Below are 24,168 nucleotides of genomic sequence, written 5' to 3' on the forward strand. Positions count from 1 at the left end.
CTGTGTCTGTGTGTCCTTTTCTGTCTCTTACGAGGACGCCCCCATGGATTTATTGTTATGCTTTAATCCAGTATAACCTCAGCTCGACCCTCAGTTACATCTGCAAAGACCTTGTTTCCAAGTAAGTTCTCATCCTGAGGTTCTGGGTGGTTGTGAATTTGGGAGGGACAGCGTTCAATCCACTCTCAGAGGTAATTCCCTTCCCCGTGCTCCACTCCAGCAGCGACCCGGAGCCAGCCCATCGCGATGGTGCCACAGAGGTGAGAGGCAGCTCAGGTGGCCCCAAATTCACAGTCAAGAGCGGCCCAGACAGGCTCCGTGTGCAATGACTCAGGCAGAGGTAGAGCCACTCTGACTCAGGTACTGAGAAATACATCCGTCTTTAATTTTCTAGAACCAAGCTTAAACTCCCGTAACCACTTTGTTCTGGAAAAATCCTTAATCTTGGCACCCCAATGTTACTCATCTCTTCTAGCTTAAATTGTTTCTTTCAGGTAAGCAGGCAATTAAGATTTTCAGTTCAGTCACTTCAGAGTCCCACCCAGTCTTTCTCTCCCTTCCCCTCTGCAGAGTAGAGACAGCACTGCACGTTAAGGGCAGCTTTGGGACCTCGTGGTGTCAGGGGGCTGTGTGAGCCCAGGGCCCCTGAGAGGCAAACAAGAAGGTAGGATTAAGGTACAAGGACAGTATGGGGGGAATGCCTGTGTAGAGGAAATGGGAAGGGAGCAACGGCTGGGAGAGGTGCCAGACCACAAGGCAAGTCTGACCCTGAGTGAAGGGACGGGGAGGACAGTTGGTGGACACGCCCTGACCTGCTGCAGAAGGCTCAGCAGGGCCAGTGGGGCATCCCTGAGCCCAAGCTGGCTGTCAGGGGAGTCCCACTTGCCCCAGCATCCTGCAGCTCAGCCTTGGCTGGAAGCGGCCCCAGGGAAGTGAGGCCTCGGGCGCACATGGAGGGGGAGTCCCTGCCCCGGAAACAGCGCTCCCCACAGCTGTCACCTGAGCTGCTGGTCTGGGGACCTCCACAGCGCCCTCCTGGCCTGGCTCTGGAGCGTCTCCCTGCTGCATCCCACCTCTAGCCCCAGCGGAAACGCAAGCGCTTGTTCTCACCCTGCGCAATGAAGCAGGGGCTCATCCCAGGCTGCTACGGGACACCGGCCCACCACGGTCACCCCTGGGTCCGTGCAGGGCGCCCAAGGGCCCCTCCAGCCAGGAGGAAGCAGCAGCGTGGGGCCACCTCTCCTGCAGGTCCCACACCCTCTGGGCTACCCTCCTCTTGGGGTCCGTGTCAAGCGTCCCCCTCTCTGGTGCCCCTCGCCTCCCCAGGCCCCGCGCCAGCTCTGCTAGGACTTCCTGACCAGCACTAGCCCCTGAGTGACTGCAGTCTGTCTTCAAATCGACACTCCAGGCTGTAGTCCTCCAGACCAGACCTACTGACGTTCACAGCCCCGCCTTCAAGTACCCAGGAAACCTCCTCCTCCCTGTCTGAGCCATCATTTTCTAAACTGTTTTAAACTCCAGCCTGGGCAGTGATGTCCGTCCCAGGCAGGGGAAGAGAGAGTCACATGTGACAAGCTCTTCCGAGAACAAAAATACATCAAAACTGGGGCTTCCCTGGTGGCGCAGTGGTTGAGAGTCTGCCTGCCAATGCAGGGCACACGGGTTCGAGCCCTGGTCTGGGAAGATCCCACATGCCGCGGAGCAACTGGGCCCGTGAGCCACAATTACTGAGCCTGTGTGTCTGGAGCCTGTGCTCCGCAACAAGAGAGGCCGCGATAGTGAGAGGCCTGCGCACCGCGATGAAGAGTGGCCCCCGCTCTCCGCAACTAGAGAAAGCCCTCGCACAGAAACGAAGACCCAACACAGACAAAAATTAAATAAATAAATAAATAAATAAAAATTAAAAAAAAAAAAAGAAAGAAAGAACAATGTGGCCCTTTCTTAAAAAAACAAAACAAAAAAAACCTCAAAACATATTTCAAAGAAAAGCATCCCTCCCTCACACTAGGGAAAAATGGAGTCTTAAATGACTCTACCGGTAGGCAGTGAGAAGCCCTTTGGGGTTTCTTATTTTTTGGTGCCATCAAGTGGTGATTTAGGTTTTTACAAAATGGAAGTCATCTAATGAATATTTTTATTCTTCTGTTTCCCTGCTTCTGTAGGACAGTGGATTTTTCTCTCTTCAACGGTTACTTTAGGGAAATTTTTCCCAAAAGACAAGGGAAGGTCCCTTTACCTTGGCAAACCCCAAATTAGTTAAATAGGCTATTTTTAAGTCGGTGACTGAGATATTCTGAATTTCTAAGAGGCAGCACTCAAAAGGGATTTTTAATGAAGTTCCTTCGTTTTCTGCTCAGGATAACATCCCGATATTCAGCTATCACCCACACTTCTCCTACACCCTAGTTGATGTTTGTCCTTGAACTGTTCCAAAGGTCAAGTAGAGATTGGAGTGCTGCCCCACCTTGCAAGCGTGGGCGCTCAATAAATATCTGTCGAATGGAATAAATGGATGAGTGGAGGAATAGGATGATGTGGAGATTAAAGAAATAATCTCTGTAGAGCAATGTACACCTAAGTATTTAACGAGTAGTAGCTATTATTGTCATTACGATTATGCGCTCAGTATGAAAATTCAAAGCATCCTTGGACAACATAACATCCTTAAAAGCATTTAAAAGATCCTGAAATGATCTTATTCTTCTGAATCCCCTTATGTCGTCCTGGGTAGGGATAAGTCGTAGGTCTTGTACGACAAGAGTTGGGATGAGAAAAAAATGTTCTCTTCCAGAAAGTCTAGAGTATCCATCTGAATAAAGAGCATAGAAAGGATATAAATATATTATAATCTAAACAGGCCCCAAATTCAGAAATAAAAGTGGAATTTCACCCATATTTGTCCCACAGGCAGCCCAAGTTTCTCCCATGAGTCACTGCGGTGAGAAGTTCTCGGTTTGGTGACATCAGTCCAGCGCAATCTCCCCTCCCATCGCCCGGGGTCCAGCGCTTCTGTCACTCAGACCTGCAGGGTCAATCTCCCTGACCAGGATGCATAGGTAAGTAAAAGCTAAAGGGATGCAGGAATGTGATCAAACCTCTAAACAAGTCGTGTGAACCTCACCAGGAAGGATGGACCATTGGAGGCCACTACATCTAGACTGTTCAAGAGATAAACCAGGGCGGTGGGAATGGGTCCTTGTCCTAAGCGTCAGGAGACACAGTACTAGTTCTTCCGGAGTGACAAGTAGTCGGCTAAGGGGGCTGTGACAGAAATGGCTGCAGGGGGCCTCCCGACAAAGTGAGGTGCAGTGGGGATGCAAGAGATCAACCAGCGTTTCCATCTGCCCCCCAGGAAGCAGGGTGGGGAAGAGAGAGAGAGAGTGAGCAGGCCCCGGGGGCCCCGCCTGGGGTCTTTCTGAGCAGGGATTGGGGGGCCCCATCCCGACAGAGACCAGATAGGGATGCACCTGCTTCCCACCCCCTACACGGGAGGGGATGTATGAGGACATCGAAATAACTTTCTAGGCCCAAGAGGGAGCCACTCCTGCCCTGGGTTCCAAGTCAGCAAACCAAAACTTAAGTAACTTTCGTGTCCCTGTAAATGCCCTGCTTGACCAGAAACGCAGTAAATTCACCCAATTTGCCAATCCACAAATGGCAGCCCAGCTCTGGGCTCTCCACTTATGTCCTGTTCCTTCTCATCCCAAACAACATTAGCTCAAATTCCCAGAGGTGTGGCTTCTTCCCAGTCATTTACAGAAAGAAAAGTTTTGGCCACATACAAAGGATTTATCATTGATAATATTTACAGAATTTCACATTCAACACATAACAAAATTCCTCGTAAGGACCGTGCAGATCCATATGCAAGTAGGATGTGATCTGAACAAACACAAGCCAGGACAGCAGCCCCGGGATCGCGCGGAGACAGGACGGGACTGCAGGCGGCCTTGCTGCGCTCAGGGGCGAGCTCTTCCCAGGAGAAACGCGACAAAGGCCCAGGTGGTGACTACGCCACAGACCCTGCAAGACAATGACACGGGTCAGCGGCCTGGATGGCGCGGGAAGCCCCGCGTGCGCCCAGCAGGTGTGAGAGCGCCGGCGCAGGCTGGCCCCTCTTCCTTCCCGACTACGTTCGCCCGGATGGTATTTTCTTTCCATCCCTCTCCCGGCGCCAACATTCTCTCGAGGCTAGAATGGCTCTGGGACACAGAGGGCACCTTCCCTAGTGATTTACATTGGAGGTTGAGGAGGAAGAAGACTGCCTAGCAGCCAAGCTTTCTTCTTCAAGGATGCGGTTTTCGACGGGTCTGGCTCCTAACGGGAAACCAAAATCCTTCAAGCTCATTTAGCAGCAGCTCTGCCTTCCCAGTTGCTCAGACCAAAAACCCTGGGTTTCAACTTGACCCTGCTCCCGTCTGTCCGATCCCACCTTCACCACCCCCGACTCCCCCGCTCTGCCACCAAGCAGTCCAAGCCGCAGCCCAACGGTGTGACCAGGTGACCTGGCTTCCTGACGTCCCCCTGCCCTGTGTCCTCCCAACGTCTCGACGCAGAGCCCTGCGCCACCGAACCTCCGGCGGACGACCCAGCTTCTCCTGCAGTCCTCAGCCGCGCCCTCTGCTGGTCGCAACCCGCCGGCTTCCGCAGCCTTGCCTGCTACTCCTTGTTCCCATCTAGTAGCTTTCTCACCGCCCCTCCTCACACCAGGAGCACCGCGCCCCCAAGAGGGCCCCTCCCGCTGCCTCCTCTGCCTGGACACCGTCCCCCGCCCGCGTCGCCCTGCCTGGCTCACTCCCCACCAGCGACACCCGCCCCCCACAGCCTTCTATGAGGGCCCCGATCTTCTCCTTTAAAGAGCAACCTCCCCCCAGGCCAGCCCTCCCGCCTCCCGACCCCTAACAGACCACGCAGGTCACTCGTTTATTACCCCCCCACTCCAGTGCGAGCTCCACGAGAACGGGGGGTTTTGTTTCACCCACGGATGAGGCCCTGGAACCCAGGACGGTGCCGAAGACAGCACGTGCTCGAGCAACGTCTGCTGAGCGTTAACTGAATGACGTTTGGTCCAGCGTGCTGGTCAACGAGCCCTTCCCCAGCACACGCCGGCTAGTGAGCTGTGCCCGACTCACACCCAGCTGGGACCGCCGGCAAGTCCGAAGCAGCCTCAGTCCTGGTCACTTACTGCAACAGGCAGCTGACGTTCGGGGAGTGTCTCCAGTAGCGGTACAGGGAGACCTGCAGGGTGGGGTGGCACCTGTACTCCTTCAGGATGCTCCGGGTGCTGCCGGAAGAAGGGCTCGGTCAGGCGCGCAAGCACCACACCTGCTCTGAGAGGCTGGCGTGGCCGCGGGTGGGAGAGCGGGGGGCTGAGAGCCGAGGCACCTACTCCTTAAACTTATTGGTCAGGAGCAGGAACTGGCTCCCCACCAGTCTCCTGACGTCAAACTTGCCGAGGTTCTGAAACTCGTGGTAGACTTGCTGCTCGCTGACCCCGGGCCACCTCCTGACGGTGACGACGAGGATGGGAGGGCGGATACTGGGGTAATCTGGACCCGAAAAATTCTAGAAGACAGGGAGGAGAACAGATTTTTCCACAGCTCCTACTGACTACCTACCCAGCTGGAAAATCCTGAGAGAGAAACTAGGACAGGCCCTGTGTGCAGTGGGGAGGGGGACGGGGAGGGAGAGGAGAGGAGAGGAGGAAGGAATGAGCGAGCTCACCTTGGTTCAGGCGGGAAAACACAGGAGACAGTAACAGGCTTAGTGGGGCGTGCGCACCCTCTCTGGCCGCGTTTGGTGGCCGTCAGAAGCCCTTGATAGACCCCAGAGCCCCAAGCTGCCTCCAGCCTCCGAATGGGGGGAGCGAAATGAAGTCTACTTACGATCGTGGGGACCCTGGCTCGGATAAGATTCACCTGGTTCACATAGGGAGCCAGCACGTCGAGGTACAGCGGGAAGGAGGGCTCGGGGATGGGAAGAACCCTACGAGGACAGAAAGCCCCAAAGCCTTCAGGCCCACAGGGGGCTGTCCCACGTCCTCGGCCGCAGCTACGGCGCCGGTGACAACAGGCGAGGCGCTGCCCGAGACGCCCTTCCCTCCTCCCCTCACAGGTTCTGGGACTTCTGTTGGGGGGCCTCCCCCAAACGACCCATGAGCTCTCACCACGGCCTGAGCCAAGGTAGAACTTCCAGGGGTCACCACCTGTTGGTGGCCGTCTGGTAAAGGTCCCTAGGCTCACAAACATCAGCCCCAGGCTCAGAGGATGACCGAGGGCCCTGTTCAGAGGAAGGTCCACTCCATCGCCCCTCGACGAGACTCCCAACGCCGTCCCTCGCCCCACAGCCTTGTCCTGCCTCAGCCTCGCCTCCACCCGGACACCACCACACACCTGAGCACCGGCCCGTGAGAAAGCACAGCCCTCGGCACCAGGCAGGCCTGGCTGCTACGGAGCTTCTCTAAACCTAGGAGGGTTCCTAGGTTTTGAGGATTAAAAGAAATTGGGGCTTCCCTGGTGGCGCAGTGGTTAAGAATCCGCCTGCCAATGCAGGGGACACGGGTTCGAGACCTGGCCCGGGAAGATCCCACATGCCGCGGAGCAACTAAGCCCGTGCGCCACAGCTACTGAGCCTGCGCTCTAGAGCCCGCGAGCCCCAACTACTGAGTCTGTGTGCCGCAACTACTGAAGCCCGCAAGCCTAGAGCCCGCGGGCCACAACTACAGAGCCCACGGGCCACAACTACTGAAGCCCGCGAGCCTAGAGCCCGTGCTCTGCCACAAGAGAAGCCACCGCAATGAGAAGCCTGCGCACCGCAATGAAGAGCAGCCCCCGCTCGCTGCAACTAGAGAAAGCCCGCGAGCAGCAACGAAGACCCAATGCAGCCAAAAATAAATAAATAAATAAATTTTAAAATTTTTAAAAAATTTAAAAAATTAAAAAATAAATAAATTAAGGACACAGGGTCCAGGTACCAAGGCACCAATAAGCTCCAGTGCTCTTAGCTGCCCTCACAGTCAGAGCACAGGGAAGAAGGAGACGGGGGCGGGGGTTTCTTACTGAAGCTGTAAGCCTCACATCAATGTGTCACAGGCTATTTCTATGTATAATAAATACCCTTTACCAAAACAGACAAATTAGGCAGTACCCACATTAACAGGGGACAGTCTGAAAACGTTTAAGTCAGTCCCAAACACAGTTTTGATCAGCTCCTTCCCCTGGCCTGCTAAATCCTACTTTTTTTTTTTTTTAAATACCCTCTTGAATTTATGACACGAGGTGTCTCATGTTGCATTTTTTTGTTTGTTTCTGTTACTTTATTTCGGCCGTGCTGCGCAGCATGTGGGATCTTAGTTCCCCAACCAGGGGTCGAACCCGGGCCCCCTGCATTGGAAGCACAGAGTCTCAACCACTGGACCACCAGGGAAGTCCCTAAATCCGACTTAACATGTGTACGCAGCAAGGATGGTGCCACAGAACGCACAGTCCACGTGAGGGGCTGGTGCCTACGAGCCCAGCACTGCAGGCATCCAGGATGACGACGCCCCGAGAAAATGCACTTCAGATTCCAATTTGAGGTTTTAAGAGCCCTTCCCCTGTGCGCCTTATTCCAAGTCACTGCCCTTCTCCCCAGCCTGTGTGAACCCCGAGGATGGATCATGTGTTGGCCTATATGCTTTGCCCTCCTACCTCACCGCGGTTTACACGATACGAGGAAACCGGAGGGCAACAGACAAAGCAAGCACACGGCCCTGGGAGCACTGGGGCGGGTGCGGAGCCCAAGCCTGACCCACTGCCTCGGCGTCCTGACCGTGACTTTTCCCAAGGCCGACACAAGAGGCAGGGGGGCCGGGACCAGCCCCAGGGTGGGGAGGAAGGCTGGGAAAGGCCGCCTATGGAGGAGGGCTGCTTCCATAAATGTGTCATTTACACAATGACACTTGCATCCTCCTTCTTTGGGAGAGTGTGGGAGCCCCGAGGTCTTGGTTTACAGTGAGGGCTCAACAAGTCCTGACCACTGATGAGATCACAGGATGAAGGGAACACTCACCCATGCACTCTCCACAGGAGCAAGTGGGCCACTTTCAAAAGAACTGGAAAAAAAGAAGCTAGAAATGTGACAGACATCAAGGCACAACCTGATCACCTTATCAAAATATGCAAACTCAGGCCTTATTTCCACATGTGCCACCCACCTGGAAGTAAACGGGGGTGGGGGGGGCTGCCCAGGGATGGCGGAGAATGATTGAAAACAAGACAAGGGTCTCCCTTTAAAAGGGCAGCAACTCTCACCTGATCCGCACAGGAAGGCATCGTACGCTGCTTCATGGGGATACTTGGTCTCAACTGAAGTGTTTTTCCAGAAGCAGGAGAGACAGTCAAGCAGCGATTAGAACACAGCCCGGGAAAGGACTCTCCCCCAACCCCGCCCCGGTTCCACACCCACGTCGGCTGTGCACACACAGCCAGCTAACGGTTGTTCCTGCAGAGGCCACACACCCTTCTCTCAGCCATACCCCACTTTGACCTAGGACCTCCCCACGGCAGCAAGAGCGCCCACGGGAGGTGGAAGCACAGGGCTTCCGGACAGACGGACGCCCCCGGGACCTCCGACGCCGTCTGGCATGGCTCCTTTCGATCGGGCGGTTATAACATGGACACGGCGCGGGAAAAGCCCCACCCGGCCCTCCCACACCTGCCACGTGGAGACCCGGCTTGAGCTCCAGCACCTCAAAGCCGTGCCAACCTCGGAGGAGCACGCCTCAGGCGAACATACGTACCGTATTTTTCACATCTCCTCGCGTGAATAATCACTGGCCCAGAATTCTTGGCGGGATTCAAGTCACTATTAGAGAAGAAAAATAGATAAAAAACGTTCACTGACAACAATCCTTTCTGTTCTCCCCTCATCCTCTTAACAAATAAAAATGTCCTCAGTACTGGAACTCCTTGAAAATCACAACAAAACACAGCTCTAATATAAAATAAAACAAACAAACAAAACAAAACACCGATCCAGGCATGGGCAGACAGGTCTTGGTAACCAGGCGACGGGACAGATGAAAGAACAGCAGAGCCAGAGGCTCCAACCGGGTCATTCTGAGCATTTACCAGACGCGGGACCCCAGCCTGGGCATCAGGATAAACCCTATGCTGGCTCTGCCCCCGGGAGCTTGCTGTCCGGCGCATCCTAGAAATGCGACGCCCGAGGCGTGAGCAGTGCACGCCTGGCTATCGAGGGACAGGCCTTCGGGAGGGAAGGCTTCCTGAAGTCGGTGGTCCTACAGGAGAGTCCTGAACCCCAGTGACTCACCTGGTTGAGGAAATGGGGCAGCGCCAGGCACTTCAAGCCAAGAGAAGAGCAGGCAGAGACAGCGAGGGAAAGGGCGAAGCCCGCAGTGAAGGGCAGGGGCCAGGAAAGAGCTCGAACGTTACGGGTGGGGCTTCAGGAACCACAGGAAGACTCTGACCAGAAAAATGGTCAAGTTCACATTTTAAAAGATCACTCAAGTGGCAGCATGGCAGATGAAGTAGGTCAGGCCACCAAGCTAACCGGGGAGGGGCTGCTACCACCACTGGAAAAAGAAATAAAGGCCTCAGGGAAGGCAATGATCCTGGGGGTGCGGAAAAAGGAACCCGTTTCCAGGACGTTTAGGGAGTAAAAGCGACAGGCCTCGACTAGAAGACACCGGTGGCCCAGCTCTGGGTCCCCTTCCAGGTCTCAGCTCTGGCACGTGGGTGAACGGGGCTGGCATTCGACAGGGAAGCCTTCCCTCCATCTGTTTTCCAACAGAATCTATCGGTACCTCTCTATACGCTTCACATCTCTGAAGCCTAATTTCCTCATCTGCTCCTAAGCCGCGAGGCAGCCATCGCTCTGGGGGCCTGCCGGCCACCACCCCAGCGGCTGACGTTTCCCAAGTGCGGACCAAGCGCAGGGCACGGCTCGAAGCCCCTCCCACGTGTGAGCCGGTGGAATCCTCACAGCCAGCCTGGGAGCTACGCGCAGTGCTTTCCTCATTTCGGATGGGAGAACCGAGGCACACAGAGGTCAAGTCGCACTCTCAAGGTGACTCACAAAGCTAGTGAGAGGCAAAGCTGGGATTCACACCCAGCAAGTCTCGGTGCAGAGCCTGCGTACTGAAACCAAGACTCTCTCTCACACCTGCACAGGAGCCATCGGCACAGCGCCTGGCGCCGTCAGGACGTGACAGAAGTTGCCCCAGACACGGGAGCGGCTTTGATGGACAGAGGGGAGCGCCGAGCAGAAGGTGTCTGCGGCCACGTGGTGCAGGAACAACCAGAAGACGGTCAGGACGCGAGGAGTCCGGAGCCGCGGCGGCACAGACGTGGTGGTCGCCGAGGCTGGGGGCGGGTGGATTCAGTCACCCAGGGGCACGGTAACGAGGACGAAGAGGGCAGTGGGGACCCTGGAAAGATGTAAGGGACGCGTGGAAGAACGAGAGCCCGCAAGGAAGAGATTAAAACACTCACCAGAAAATAAGAGAAAGCCGGGAGAGGGCGCAACAGCAGGGAAGGGGGGCGAGGGGCCCAGGGTGTCAGACGCCAGAGAGAAGTTAACACTGAGCACGACCGCCTGCCGCGCCCTGTTCCAAACGCCTGTGTGCATCTTCCCATCAGCTGGGCCCCGATACCCAGATCGGGTTCCGTGGAGGGGCGGCAACCTGACCTCAGTGGGCCCAGGAGAAGGCGAGGCCTCTGAAGAGGCTTGTTGTAAAGAGAGGACAAGGACAGTGGTGGCAGGAGGGGAGACCGAGGGGAGCTTCATGTTTTCTGAGTTAGAAGAAAAATGCTGATGCAGAGGGAGAGGCTGAGGACACGGCGGGGGTCAGGGGGGCGCGAAGGGCAGGGAGGCTGCTGAGTGGAGGGAAGGTGCAGGGCCGGGAGGACAGACAGGCCGCGGGAGGGCAGCCCTCCGTGCCTTGGCCCCGTACATGGTAGGCGTTCCTGCGTGCGGGCTGACGGGAGAGACAGTGGCGAAGACGACAGCACTGCACACGTGTCTGCAGTAGGCTGAGGGACTCCCGCCTCTGGCCTCTTGTTTCCTTCCTAGAAATGAGGACCAGGAGGGCCGTCCGAGAAAGGAAGAGCTGAAGCATAAGGGGCCAGAGGAGACGAGCACGTCGGAAATAACTGATGCCACGAGTAGAAAAGAGCATCTACTGGAGAGTCAAGAGGCCAGCGAGGCTCCGGCCGGGCATCTGCAGGGGCCCCCGTGCCGGTGGCTGGAGGACAGTGAGCCGCAGAGACACAGCTTCTTTTCAAAAAGGTCTCACCTTCAACTGCCGCCGACGCCACCCTCTCCCCGCTCTGGTTCGCCGGTCCCCCCAGTTGGGGACAAAGGAGCGGGCAGAGCAGCCCCCCGTCCACTCCAGCCCTTCCAGGCAACACACTCCCGCCAGCACACGCCCGCAGCGTGGCTGGGACATGAGGGAAGACGGGGTCGCTGCTCCTGTAGGAAGGGCAGGAACTCACCAGGTACTAGGACCGTTCACTCACCCCGGTGTTTAATGTGCACCTACTATGCCTCGCACTGCTGTAGCCTGAGAGAGACATCAGGGTCCAAAAGAAGAACAAAATCTGTTCCCATGGAGCTTATCACTCCAATAATCAAACAGATCACAGGAAAAATAAAACCCTGGCCAATAGAAAACACCAGATAATTAAACAGCTGTAGGTATTTTACCAGGCCCCTTCCCCTCCAGAAGGGGGTTTCGCAACCTCAGCACCAGTAACATTTGGGGCTGGAGAATTCTTTGGGTTGGGGGTTGTCCTGTGCATCCTGGCCTCTACTCACTAGGTACCAGTAGCACCCCTGATCTGTAACGACCAAAAACATCTCACTGTTGCCAAATGTGTCCTGGGGAGCAAAATCGCCCCAAGTGAGAGAGAACCCCTGATCTATAAGCAGCTCCGAAAAACAGCTTCCTTACCTGCTTAGGAATTCATAAACTTCTGAAAGATTTGAAGCCCTTGGGAAATTCAGTTCCTATAATATGGAAAACAAATTTGGGAGAATAAGACATTTGTGGTTATGTTTATTATCTGCTTCAGGTATTACCAAATGACCATTAAAATGACCTGGAAAATGCAAACTCCTATAAACTCCTCTCTCTTCACACACACCTATCTTTATTCCTTAATTCGGATGTCAGGGTGCCTAGTGTCCTTGGGTTTCCTATAAGGGACCCGGCAACCCAGCCTAAGAAAACTGCCACAAACACAACACAGCAACTTCCTTCAAAGACAGTGTTTTAGGGGTTTGAGGAACACAGGACTCCAAGGCACAAGACCGTGGCCAAGGACACACTACGCAGGGCACTAGGTACTCTAAGGGACTGCCAGGTCACCAAGGCCTAGAGTTCACCTCCTCTCGTGTGCAGAGGAGACTGGTTTGCACTAGTTGCCTCAGATCAGCCCCCGCGTCCTTCCCGCTTCGCCCTAGGACTCCGTTCCGTGGAGATGGGCAGCGTCACAGAACACCGTCAGAGCTAGAAATACGTGAGGTACGAGCAATACGTGTGTCTCTGGGCAAAGATGTACCACGTAACCCAGTGCCGTTTTTGTGGTTTCCTTACTGAACAGTTAATTCTGATCAGCTTAAAGCTTTATTTACAACACTGATCTGGTTCCCCTTTCTTGGTTCCTCAGTTTTAACTTCTAAACCAGCTGGGTGCTTCCCTTCTCCACACAACCTCAGCTGCAGAACAGAAGTCACCTGGCAGCTGTAGAAATGCCACTCCCGGCCCCTCCACACCAGAGGAGCTGAAGGTGGGGTCTGGGTGTCAGTATTTACCCTCCCAGGTGATTCTAATGTGTCTGCGTTGAAATCCCACGGCCCTAATGCTCAGTAAAGATAAAACTTTTCAAGTGGGAGCCCTGCCCCTCCACACCAGAGGAGCTGAAGGTGGGGTCTGGGTGTCAGTATTTACCCTCCCAGGTGATTCTAATGTGTCTGCGTTGAAATCCCACGGCCCTAATGCTCAGTAAAGATAAAACTTTTCAAGTGGGATCCCTGCCCCCAACCCTGACGCTCTTTAAGCACGTTGCAAACACTCACTGTGTATACACCAAGCTCTAGGGCAAGTTGTTCTGCTGTGCCATCTAAATAAGCCCGTGAACTACACACCATAAGTCAAAACATGAGAACTTGAATGAAGGAAAGAAAAAAAAAAAATCACACATAAGCTAGTATCACTCAGAGGTGGTAGAATAAAAAAAGAAAACCAACACTGGTTGTAAAATACGAGAAAAGGGTTCAAGGAACAATTTTTGAAAAGAACGAGAAAGCTAAGTGTCAGTGGAACAAACGAAGCATTCCTTTCCCCAGAGCAGTTTAACTTATTACCTTCCAGATATCCTTTGTCACATTTTTGGTATCAATGAGAACAGGAAATAGGTTGTGGATATTCAGCTTAAATTCATCATAGCTTTCTGAAGGGAAAGACCCAGATAGTCAGAAGTGAGTTCATTGGTAAAAATGGGAAGAAATTCTCCAATCTAGCTTGTCACCAACACTGGCTAATAAAGCAAATAAAACAAAATAGGAATTGAAAACATCCTTACTCCTAATCCTCAAGGATTTCTGAATCTCAAACCAACCTGACATCACCATTTGTAACAGCAAAAGCTAAACTGTTTTCCTAAATTCAGGCCAACATTAGTTAATGCAATTTGCAAAGCTCTAGCCAATGGAAAAGGGAGAAAGAGGTATTACTGGAAAGACAGATATGAAGTCTGTAAATAACTGTTCAAAGAAGAATCCAGTAAGTTAAAAATTGTAAGTGCCTTGATTAAAATTACCTATTAATTCACGTATTTATCAAAATTATACCTGCATATAGTTGTCTGCAAAACAAACAAACCCAAACCCCTCTGCTAGCCCTCTTCTCACTACCCTCCCATTTCCTATTCCCCAAAGGCAACGACCTTCAATTTTTTCTTTGGGTGTTTATTCCCACGTCTCTAAATAACACGCTTATGCTGCTCGGTGATTTCCCGGTTTGGGGCACTCACTAACTGTTGACTCCCACGAGGTAAGAAAATAATCACCCATTCTACCTCGTACCCCTCACCATTGCCAGCACCTGTGCATTATTAACCAAGGGGCCAGGTGGTCTCCTCCAATGACTTCCTTTCTGGCACAGCTTCTGTTCCAGGAATTTTTTTGTTTGGTTGTTTGCTTAGTTTTTTGGTGAGTGATTATTTTACCCTTAATTCTCCCCCAGTTCTCTCAAGATGCTCAAACTGAGGTGTCTTTTTTATCAATTCATTTCCTAGAGAACTCTCTCCCAGAACCTTCTCACCCCTTTCAATCTACACTAGTGTTTTCTGTACATCGTTAGTTCATTTAATCCCCTAACAACTCTGATATCGATACTGTTGATACCATTTCCCCCGTTTTACAGACATGGAAACAGAACAGGCACGTTAAAGTAACTTGCTTGAGATCGCACATAACAAGGGTGGGATAAGGCCTCAACGTGACGTCTGAATGCACGCTTTTAACTGCTATGTCACATTTCTGTGTGTCCAATGGCATCAGTCATGGAAAAGACTGGGACAGGCATAAGACAGTACCACGTGGCCATTAAATGATTTTAGGTTAATGACATAAATAAATGCTTTTGGCAAGTGAAAAAAAGCCAGAGTCAAAATCATATATGCAGTGTGGTCAAATATGTAAAAAGCCACAACACAGGGAAAAGCAAAAAGTGTCGGGATTATAGCTGTGATTACACGTCCCCTGCACGTCTCTGATTTTGCTAAGTCTCATGCAATGAGACTGAACAACTTCCGTAACAGGGGGGGAAGAGTATCAATTCAAATGTAAGTTTTTCTCCCGGAGAAAGTCCCCCAGCTCCAGGAAAATGGTAACAGGCACAGATGTACCCGACCTCTCCGGAAACCTGTGAGGCCCTGGGGATGGCTGTGTGTGTAGGGGCTCCCTCAGGGGCACGATTCTGGGCCAATCCCCTTGCCAGATGGCAAGCTAAGATCACAGGAAGGAGAAGGATGGTCTGTCCCTACCTGGGAGAGGTCTGAAGAACTTCTCATGGAGATGCAGCAGATCCATCATCATATTATGTCCCACTAAGGGCTACTTGGAGGAAATCGACAGGTGAGAGAAATGAAATTTTAAAAATAAAACAGACGCCATAGACTAACTGCTGTCTCCGGCAGAGGGTGTAGCTTTAGAACCCACTGCATTGTGGCAACATGGTAATCCCATCCCCATCTGCATTCCACTCCCATGAAAGGCAGCCTGACTGCTTAAATGCCAGAAAAGCAAAGCAGCGAGTCAGAGGGACTCGGGGCCCGGGCCGCACTGGGAATCTAAGCTGTGAAGCAGACATGTGCAGTCCCCAAGTAGTTTTAGGTCAATTAGTATTGACATGCCCATGTGTCTGAAAGGAGCAAAGAACTAGTAATATTTCATAGGGACAGTCTTTCCCCAAATTAATCTGTCATGATTTTGTGAAAGCAAGGTTAGATCCATAAGGCCAGTTAACAAAAAGGAAGTCACTTATCTTAAGGAATCTTAGTTTACTGTCGAAGGACCCATTAGTACCTACAGCCAAAAATACAAAAGACTGCTAAAGACCAAGGAAAGAGATATTTTTTCCCTACCTTCTGGGCTTTCACCAGCATCTGGAAAAACACCGAAAAACCCCTCGCAGAGAGAAGAATCTTCTCCTTCCAACAGCTCTCTCGATCGCAAGAGGTGTTCTCAAGATACCAGCGATGTTGTTTACTCACTTTCTTCACTGTCACCTGCAAGGAGAAGTAGAGACAAGGTCCCTGTATCCTGGGTTCCTGGGAATGGGGCCAAAAAAGTGGTCCTTCATCTCAAAAGGGAGGAGAGGGAGGGGTGGAGAAGAAGCCTTTCACAGAGGCCAGATTTGGCCAAATGAGAGAGAAATGATAGAGCCACCGAGGCTGCCCCCCTCCAGGTGGGAACTCACCCCCTCGTCTTTCATCACCGTCCAGATGTCAGGGAGGGCCTTCCTCAGCAAAAGCTGGACCTCAAAGGCCTGGAAGCCTACAACAAGGAAACAAGGCCTGCAGAGAACCACTGCAGATCCTGGAACAGCAGTCCACCTTCCCCTCGAGAAGCCCGAGAGGAAAAGCGGCTGAGAGACGGATGGATCAAGTGGAAAGAAAGCTCTTAGGTATACCCAAGCCCACAAGGCCAAGCAACAGAGATGGCACGGCATGAGCTAGGGCAGCTTTCTTGAAGTTTCTGATCTCGGGGCCACTCTTAAATTGAGGACCCCAAAGAGTCTTTGTGTGTGTGGGGGGTACAGGTCTTGATATTCATCATGTTAGAAATTAAAACTATACGTGAAATTCAAAATTGCCAGGTTTAAAAAATAATAAACCCATTACACTTTTGCCCATGATTTTGTAACATCCTGCGGTGGTTATTTGGAGAACACTGGTTTCCTGAGTTATACACATCGTCCAAATGTTCACATATCATACAATACCATCAAAAGACACTTGTACATATGGCCACTGATCTCATTAGAAAGGTCTCATAAAGCTGTCAAGCTTATGGTGACAGATGCAAGTTTTCCAAAATTCCAGTCTTTTATTGAAAGCTCAAATTTCATCTCTAGCAAATACTGTGAGTTAGTCTCCCTGAAGACAAGGCTTACTTTTTTCACTTGAGGAAGTGATTGAAAATACCCACATTGAAATAAACAGTCAGTCCCTTCAAGTAAAAATTATATTCCTTAGGGGAATTCCCTGGCGGTTCAGTGGTTAGGACTCGGCGTTTGCACTGCCGAGGGAGGGCCCGGGGTTCAATCCCTGGTCGGGGAACTAAGATCCCACAAGCCATGCAGCATGGCCCAAAAAAAAAAAAAAAAAAAATGTGTGTGTGTGTGTGTGTGTATATATATATATATATATATATATATATATATATATATATATGCCTTTAAATAAATAAGTAAATAAAAGGGAGCTAATTCAGCTCTCAACACAAAAACCTGCACAAGTGCTTTTGCTCAAGACAACCGCTGTACTTCGGTAAGCAGCAGCAATGTTTCATGAACATTTATTTTTTCTGTACCTATTTTGATACACGGAATATTTTAAAAGATGAGCAATCAAATGTTGAGATTTAGTAAAATTAAGAATTATTATTTCACTACAAAGAATTATTATTTCACTAAATTCCAAGTAAAACTGGAATTTTTTAAAACTGGAAGCAGTAACAAAGAATACGACTACCAGCGTGGTCGGACGCGCCTCCCTTCACGTGTGCTGAGGTGCCGGCCGCTTTAGCCACCGCTGCTGCAGGGCCGTCAGCGCAAATGGCACAATGATAATGGCAAGTGACAGCCGAGTGATATTCTGACAAGAGTTTTGACCTTGTGAACCCCTTGGAAAGGGTCTCAGAGACCCCTGGGGTCCACCGACCAGGGCTGAGAACCGCTAATCTAGGGCAGGCTCATCGTGACCCCACATCGTACCGTTGGGGGAAATTCAGAGAAATTCAGAGATTAACAACAGTAAAGCAAGAGTCCATAGGGCACCAAGGATTGGGATGAGAAGGATGGCTCTGAATGGAACTTTACTCCCTCAACCTTAAAATTCAGGATCGGTTGAAAACCCTTCAACCTCCGAATTGAGGTCGGGGCTCTATCTAACCACAAGGACCATGTGTCTGCTGAGCTGCCGCCCAGGATCCACCGGGGGAGAAGGGATGCTTCCCCATCCTCCAGCACGTGACAGCGGCTGGTTCCACAGCTCCCAGGTCGGGGAGCCACCTCCTGCCTACCAGTGATACCAGGGAGGGTCATCCAGTCGCCTTCCTCTGCCAGGTCCAGCCAGCGCGTCACCTCGTCAATCACCACCTTGATTTGGTCTTTATCCAGAGAACTGAAAATGGGCACAGTGAAGTGGGAATGCTGGGGAAGACCACAGAACCATGAGACAACGCCAACGTGGGAGAGGCTTCTGAAGGCTCCCGTTTTAACACTGTGATCTCGGCAAGAAAATGGACCCCCAAAAGACCATTTCTTTTCCGAGTCTTGTTTTGCAACAGGAAGCCAATCGCTTGGCCTCTACCCTCCGGTCTGTCCTCAGGAGCCCTTCCGTCCCTCCCTCGGACGGGCCTACGGGCGGGAGGGCACTGGGATGGAGCCAGCACTGAGCGACTATCAGGCCTGTCTTCTCAATTCTGCTCTCAGAGGTGAAAAAGCACCATCTGGTGAAGCACGGAAAAGACAGGAACTTTGGTAAGTACATCTTCTCCTGCGTTAGACATAGAAGAACACGATGTTATGTTGAGAAAAGGAAAGACTTTTCTCCAACACTTGAAAATAACAGAAGATTAAAAATTCAAGTTGTTTTTCCCTTCCAAAAGGTATTTTTATATAAAACCACAAACAGAGATTAAAAAAAAAAAATTCCCACATTACATAATTATCTGGACCAGATAATCATAACATTCCAGAACTAAAAGCTGTCTAATTTAACCCCTTCTTGACACAGGCAAAGAGTCTCAAGCTCAAAGGGCTTAGAGGACTGGTTCAAAACCACACAACTAGCAGACAGCAGGGCCTGTGTGGGCCCGGGGGACCTGCTCCTTCCAGCACACAGCGCGGCTGTGCAGGCCTGGCCCCAGCTCTCCAGCACGGCTGGGTTTCAAGTACAACAACAGGTACTGGAGGCCAGAGAAAAAAGGCAGAGATCCTGCCCTGGGGAACACAGCCGCGTCAAGCACGTGGGGCAACACGCCCAAGCCAAGGCATGGGACTACCTGGTCAAGGCTACCTGTGATTTACCTTGAAAAATCCCTAAGATCACGTGGGAGGCCAACACAACCTCTCACAGGGAGGCCAACGGAGCCATTTTCCCCTCTAGCGCTGGAATGGAGTTCCTGCCTCTTTGAGTACCAAATTCACAGTCAGTTCCTTCTCCCCTTCATTGTTAAACGCTAAAATCACACGCTACACAGTGAGAGGTTTCTTATCTCAGGCCTAAGAACGGCATCACCAGCACTTCGGGCTGAGCGCAGGTCGAGGAAGCCACGCCAGCTAAAGGTGATGGAGTGAGGTCACGCTGTCCTGGAGACGGCACGTCTACGCACAGGAAAGCCAGAAACACACCAGCAGCGAAGAAACCCGCAAAGCACCCGGAGAAGCAGGCTTTACCTGCGAACTCTCCAGTTCCCAGTCAGGATGTTGTGTTTAATTTTCTTCTCCTGTTCTTCGTTCATATACGGGATTCCATTTTTGAGAAACTAAAGATAGGAACAGACAAGGAAACTAGTCAGCGGCACCCTCCGTGCGGGCAGCAGAGTGGAAAGAAACCTTCCTTGTACGCTTTTCGAGGACAAGTCAGAAAGGGGACAGGAAATGGATTCAGACCCCGTGGGCTAGATAGCCTTTCAACCCTTCCCGGTCCCCTCCTCCGATGCTGTACCTTGTTATAATCGAAGCCATACTGATTCAAAAACTGAACACTAGAAGCCTGGAAAGAGAACTCTGAATCCAAAATCCCAAACGTTGTAGGGAAGAGAAAGAAGTTACACGAATGGGCTACATACCTAGAAAAAAATACACATAAGGAGAAAAAGAAGAAAACCAGTTTTAGAACTCTGGCTCACACAGCAGGCTTCAGAGGGGGCTCTTCCCTCCACTTGAGAAGTACCGTTGACCCCTGAACAACATGGGGGTTAGGGGCGCCAACCGTTCACGCAGTCAAAATCCGCCTATAATTTACAGTCTGCCCTGTGTCTACACATGGGTACCGTCATTTTAGTGAAAAAAATCTGAGTATAAGTGGACCCATGCAGCTCAAACCCTGTGTTGTTCAAGGGCCCACTGTATTTGAATGTCAGCTATATTTCAAGCACTGTTGCTGGCACGGGGGTGGCCAATGAAAAAAGGCAGAGATCCTGCCCTTGGGGAACAAACTCTGACGCCCTATTTGAGACAGTGGGGCTGCCATTCAGCATCCTTTCTGACTGCTGGTGTCTGGGAGGTACATCACCCTCATTATAACGCTGTTAATTGCAATCCTGAAGGCACACACAGGAGACAAGGAAATGGGAAAGGAGCACCAAAGGGACAGGGGTGTTGGGAAAGGCCCCCAGAGATGGTGCTGCTTTGAGAGACTTGAAGGACCAGCCGGCATCGGCAGGGGAGGAGGGGTGGAGGACACAGAAGCAGGAGAGTCTACAGAGCACCCGGGGCCAAAGCGCTTCAGAGCCTGAAGCAGAATTTGAAGGGGGAGCAGGTGGAGAAGATAAATGGGCAAGAGCCATGCGTTTTGCCAGAGGTCTTTATACATACTTGTTTGACTCGCCTTCAATACTGGAAAACACAGACAATCCTAGAAGAATGATGGTAAAGGGAATGAATACCAAAAGAAAAGCTACCAGAAGTTAACTACAGAAAAACTTCTGAACAGTACTTTGCACCCAAAGTTATTGTACAAGCTTTAGGATAAGTTCTAAAAAAGAAAGAAATGAAGAAAAGAGTCAAAACATGAGAACTGTTGGGGCTTCCCTGGTGGCGCAGTGGTTGAGAATCTGCCTGCCAATGCAGGGGACACGGGTTCGAGCCCTGGTCTGGGAAGATCCCACATGCCGCGGAGCAGCTGGGCCCGTGAGCCACAATTACTGAGCCTGCACGTCTGGAGCCTGCACTCCGCAACAAGAGAGGCCGCGATAGTGAGAGGCCCGCGCACCGCGATGAAGAGTGGCCCCCGCTTGCCGCAACTGGAGAAAGCCCTCGCACAGAAACGAAGTCCCAACACAGCCATAAATAAATAAATAAAGTGTTCAAAAAAAAAAAAAAGAAGTGTAAAACAAAAAAACAAAAAAAACATGAGAACTGTCAAATTGTAATTCACACGGAAATTACTGAAATATAATTGTGAATGGTTGTTCAAAGACAGAATATTAAATTGACACTTTTATGGTTTTAAAACTAGTAAGAGGAAACACTAAGGAAAAAAAAGAGAAAAAAGGGATAATAAAAGAAAATAAGAGGAAACACTAAAATCTATGAAGATTTATACATTTAATTGCTTTAAAATGTCTGTACTGCTAAAAAGACCACAAAGTGAAAAAGACTTCGAAGTAGGGGGAAAACAATACAAACGCATCTAAGTGCTGTTTCCCTTACTTTCAAAGAGGTCTCATAATTAAGAAAAACAATCACAATAGAAAAATAGCAAAGGACAAGGACACAGAGCAAAACACACACACACACGGGTGTCCACCATCATTCACAGGAAAAGAATCAGTAGAATGTCTCATGACCTGTTTTGTAAATAAAGTTTTATTGAAATACAGCTATGCTCATTCATTTGTGTATTAACTACAGCTGATTTCTCATTCACAAGGGCAGCACTGAGTAGTTGTAACAGAGACAGTATGGCCTGCAAAACCTAAAATACTTAGTTTAGCCCTTTACAGAAAAAGTTTGTTGATCCTGTATTCAAAATGTAAATCAGGACAATAATTTTAGATCATTTTTCCTCTACCAGGTGGGCAAAAAATTAAGACTGGTAATACCCAGTGTGAGTGAGGGAAACAGACACATTCCCTGTTAGTGTAAGTCTCTGTAAACTTCTCAGATGGTTGGTAGGAAGAGCAATAGTTTGACAACAAATCAATACTTTAATGCACATACTCCACTGCTACAAGTATACCAAACACATACATTCACAAATGCACGGTAATATATAAACACCAAGACAGTCAATGCAACCCTGTTTCATCACATACAAATGGTAATCAAAGTACTCATCATTAGGAGAGAGAGCCAACAGATACATTCAGTTTGGAGTGCTATGCAACTGTTAAAAACGAACAGGAACTCTGTATAAGCTGATATAGAAAGATCTCTAAACCCCAGTAGTGGGGAAGAAAAAAAAAAGATGCAGAACAACAGGTTTATAGTATGATCTTGTATATGATTTTTGTTTAAAGAAAACATACAAATTTTCCCCCTGAAAGATGGTACAAGTTCCTTAATGTTGATTTAGGCATGGAGATCACGTTTCTGCTTATTCTGAAGTGTTAGGTCTCGCAGGCATGACACGGCCAAAAACCAAAGGAGCATGCAAAACGATAGCCAGTGTCTCACAAAGGCGCCAAAGCTGTTTTGCCAGTAGGAAACACAAAGACAATTTACAAAAAGAAAAAAGTCTCTATTTCAGTAACTTATAAGAAACAGCTGAAGATTCAACTCACCAATCTGACAGATGGTGAACTGCTGAACACTCTGACGGGTCTTTAGATACCACTCTGATGGCAAGTCAAACAGACTGTGAAAACATAGGCATCTCAGTGCAGAGGCAAGCAGATGGCATCAAGGCAGCACAGCCCCCATGCTGGATCAGCACCGCTCAACCACGGGCAGCCCTTTCCTTGTTACAACCAGGGAACCAGCGCTTCGTGGACAAGGGCCAGGTCCCCAGACCCCACACAAAATGTTGTCCTGCCCGCCCAATGCCAACAGGGTGCCCGTCGAGAAACAGTGCCGGCCGGCCAGGGTGTCATCCAGAAGGGCGCGGCAGAGAACCTCTCCAGTTCAGCTCTAAGGCAGTTTTAGCTTTACCTGATCTGCTGGGGCCCGGACAGGTTAGAACGAAGGCCGGTGAACTCTATGTCTAGACCTGCAGGGGAGGCAAGAAAGACAAGAGTCCCCAGGCACAGGCCATCGCAAGGCTCTTGGTGCTGTAAACGCTGCAGGTGGCAAAAGTTCTGGCTCACCTTCTTGGTGCTCAAGAGGCCAGGTGAGGTCAAGAAGGGAGAACAGAGGGAGCCAACGCAAGGACAAGCCAGGCCACCCCGTTCCACCTGGACCACACTGGGGCCAAGGCTGTAACTGCTGCCTAACATCCCAACCCCCAGGCCCGAGAAGGAACCCCCCTGTCCTTCGGAGGGGCCCTGTTTGAGCCCCCTGCAGCCTGGCAACCACCCGGCCGGGCCTCACCTCTCCGCCCTGTCCCGCCCGAGCCACACCCTCCCGCCGGCCAGGGGGCTGCGGCGACGAGGCCCGGAATCCCGGCGCCTTACCCACGAAGTCCGCGCCCAGGACGAGCTCCTGCAACAGAGGGAGGCTCTGCTCGAACTCATCGGCGCCCACGTCCATGGCCACGCAGCTCGGCCGAGGGCGCCCAGCGCGGCCACGTGCTGCCACGCGCTTCCGCCGCGCCGCCGCCTTAAAGGGCTCGCGGCGGGGAAACCGGATCCCCCCGCGCGCCACCACCAGCTCCGGGGGCCTCTGACCGGCGGAGGGCGGCGCCGGCCACCTGCCCGCCCACGGGCGTTTGATCTTACACTTGGCCCCCCTAGGGTGAAGGGAAGCTTAGTTACGACTCCGCCCTGGAGCTCAAAGGCCATTTACCTTGCTCCGCAGCAATTTCTTCTCAATCCCTGCAAGGGGAGAATAGCATTTAGGTAGAATGTGAAGAGGAATGGTAGGAAAAAGAAGAGCCTGAAACAGTAGGAACGGACCAGTAAACAGCACCTGAAGGAATTGCAGTAGATCAGGTACTGCAGCTACGGTGCGGGGATAGAGGGACCGCATCTTGTCGGTTTTCCAAATCCGCACTTCCTCCCAACTTGGCCATCGCCGCCAACATCGGTCTATTCCATCTCCTCCCCAACACCCCGCCTTCTCCCTCTCTATTTTGCATCATTGCTGCCTTTGTAATACCTTGCATCAAACTTGCCACACGAAGCCTCAAAAATTGCCCATCAAACTGAAGGAGTTCTTGGTACAGAGATGATCTACATCATACGCCTTGCAGAGAAAATCCCTACCTATGGCGTCCCTTACAGGTGAACCCTATTTTGGTCACTGTCATTTTCCAAAGCCACACTACTCCAGTCCGTGGTCCTCTTTGCATCCTCCCCTGAATTCTAGACTTGTCTGAACAGCCTTCTAGAACTGTGGTCTTCAAAGTGAGATGCTCCAATCTTTAAGATGAGGGAAGAAAATATTATACTTATACTATATACTTGTAAATGTCTCCACTGGGGTATCTGTTGATCAAAAGGGGACTACTAAGCCATTGCACTCTGAAGGCCTCTCAGAATGAATCAAACTTTTAAAAAATGTTGGTGCATACATATTTCCTGTTAAAATAATAATACACTTAATACTCAGAT

The 24,168-nt window shown here is 51.1% G+C and overlaps 1 protein-coding gene across 2 annotated transcripts; it reads right to left on the bottom strand.

The window, feature by feature from the left end:
• Positions 1 to 3,959: 3,959 nt before the first annotated feature.
• On the bottom strand, positions 3,960 to 23,146 carry PNLDC1 (PARN like ribonuclease domain containing exonuclease 1). 2 transcript variants are annotated; one of them, XM_068551332.1, is made up of 19 exons: positions 23,071 to 23,146; positions 22,610 to 22,667; positions 22,243 to 22,316; positions 20,333 to 20,372; positions 19,461 to 19,584; positions 19,190 to 19,278; positions 17,812 to 17,912; positions 15,986 to 16,062; positions 15,651 to 15,794; positions 15,051 to 15,120; positions 13,369 to 13,454; positions 11,954 to 12,009; positions 8,780 to 8,844; positions 8,292 to 8,345; positions 8,050 to 8,092; positions 5,886 to 5,985; positions 5,390 to 5,565; positions 5,186 to 5,284; positions 3,960 to 4,023 (listed from the first exon to the last, which is right to left on the bottom strand). In XM_068551332.1, the coding sequence occupies exons 1-19, from the start codon at positions 23,144 to 23,146 to the stop codon at positions 3,960 to 3,962; spliced, it is 1,596 nt and encodes a 531-aa protein (XP_068407433.1). The 2 variants fall into 2 exon arrangements, with proteins under 2 accessions (XP_068407433.1, XP_068407432.1); XM_068551331.1 differs by lacking the exon at positions 23,071 to 23,146 and having other exon boundaries at positions 22,610 to 22,893.
• Positions 23,147 to 24,168: the final 1,022 nt, after the last annotated feature.

Source organism: Eschrichtius robustus, chromosome 9 (assembly GCF_028021215.1).
Source record: "Eschrichtius robustus isolate mEscRob2 chromosome 9, mEscRob2.pri, whole genome shotgun sequence".
Classification (NCBI taxonomy): Eukaryota; Metazoa; Chordata; class Mammalia; order Artiodactyla; family Eschrichtiidae; genus Eschrichtius; species Eschrichtius robustus.

What these genes read in the sequence shown, in the direction of transcription:
- PNLDC1 (XM_068551331.1), bottom strand. Translation starts at nt 22,893, where the DNA reads ATGTTAGGCAGCAGTTACAGCCTTGGCCCCAGTGTGGTCCAGGTGGAA. An exon ending in TGACAAAGGATATCTGGAAG is followed by an intron (nt 12,010 to 13,368) that starts GTAATAAGTTAA and finishes TCCATATTATAG; the next exon opens with GAACTGAATTTCCCAAGGGC. An exon ending in CTGACCAATAAGTTTAAGGA is followed by an intron (nt 5,285 to 5,389) that starts GTAGGTGCCTCG and finishes TTCTTCCGGCAG; the next exon opens with CACCCGGAGCATCCTGAAGG.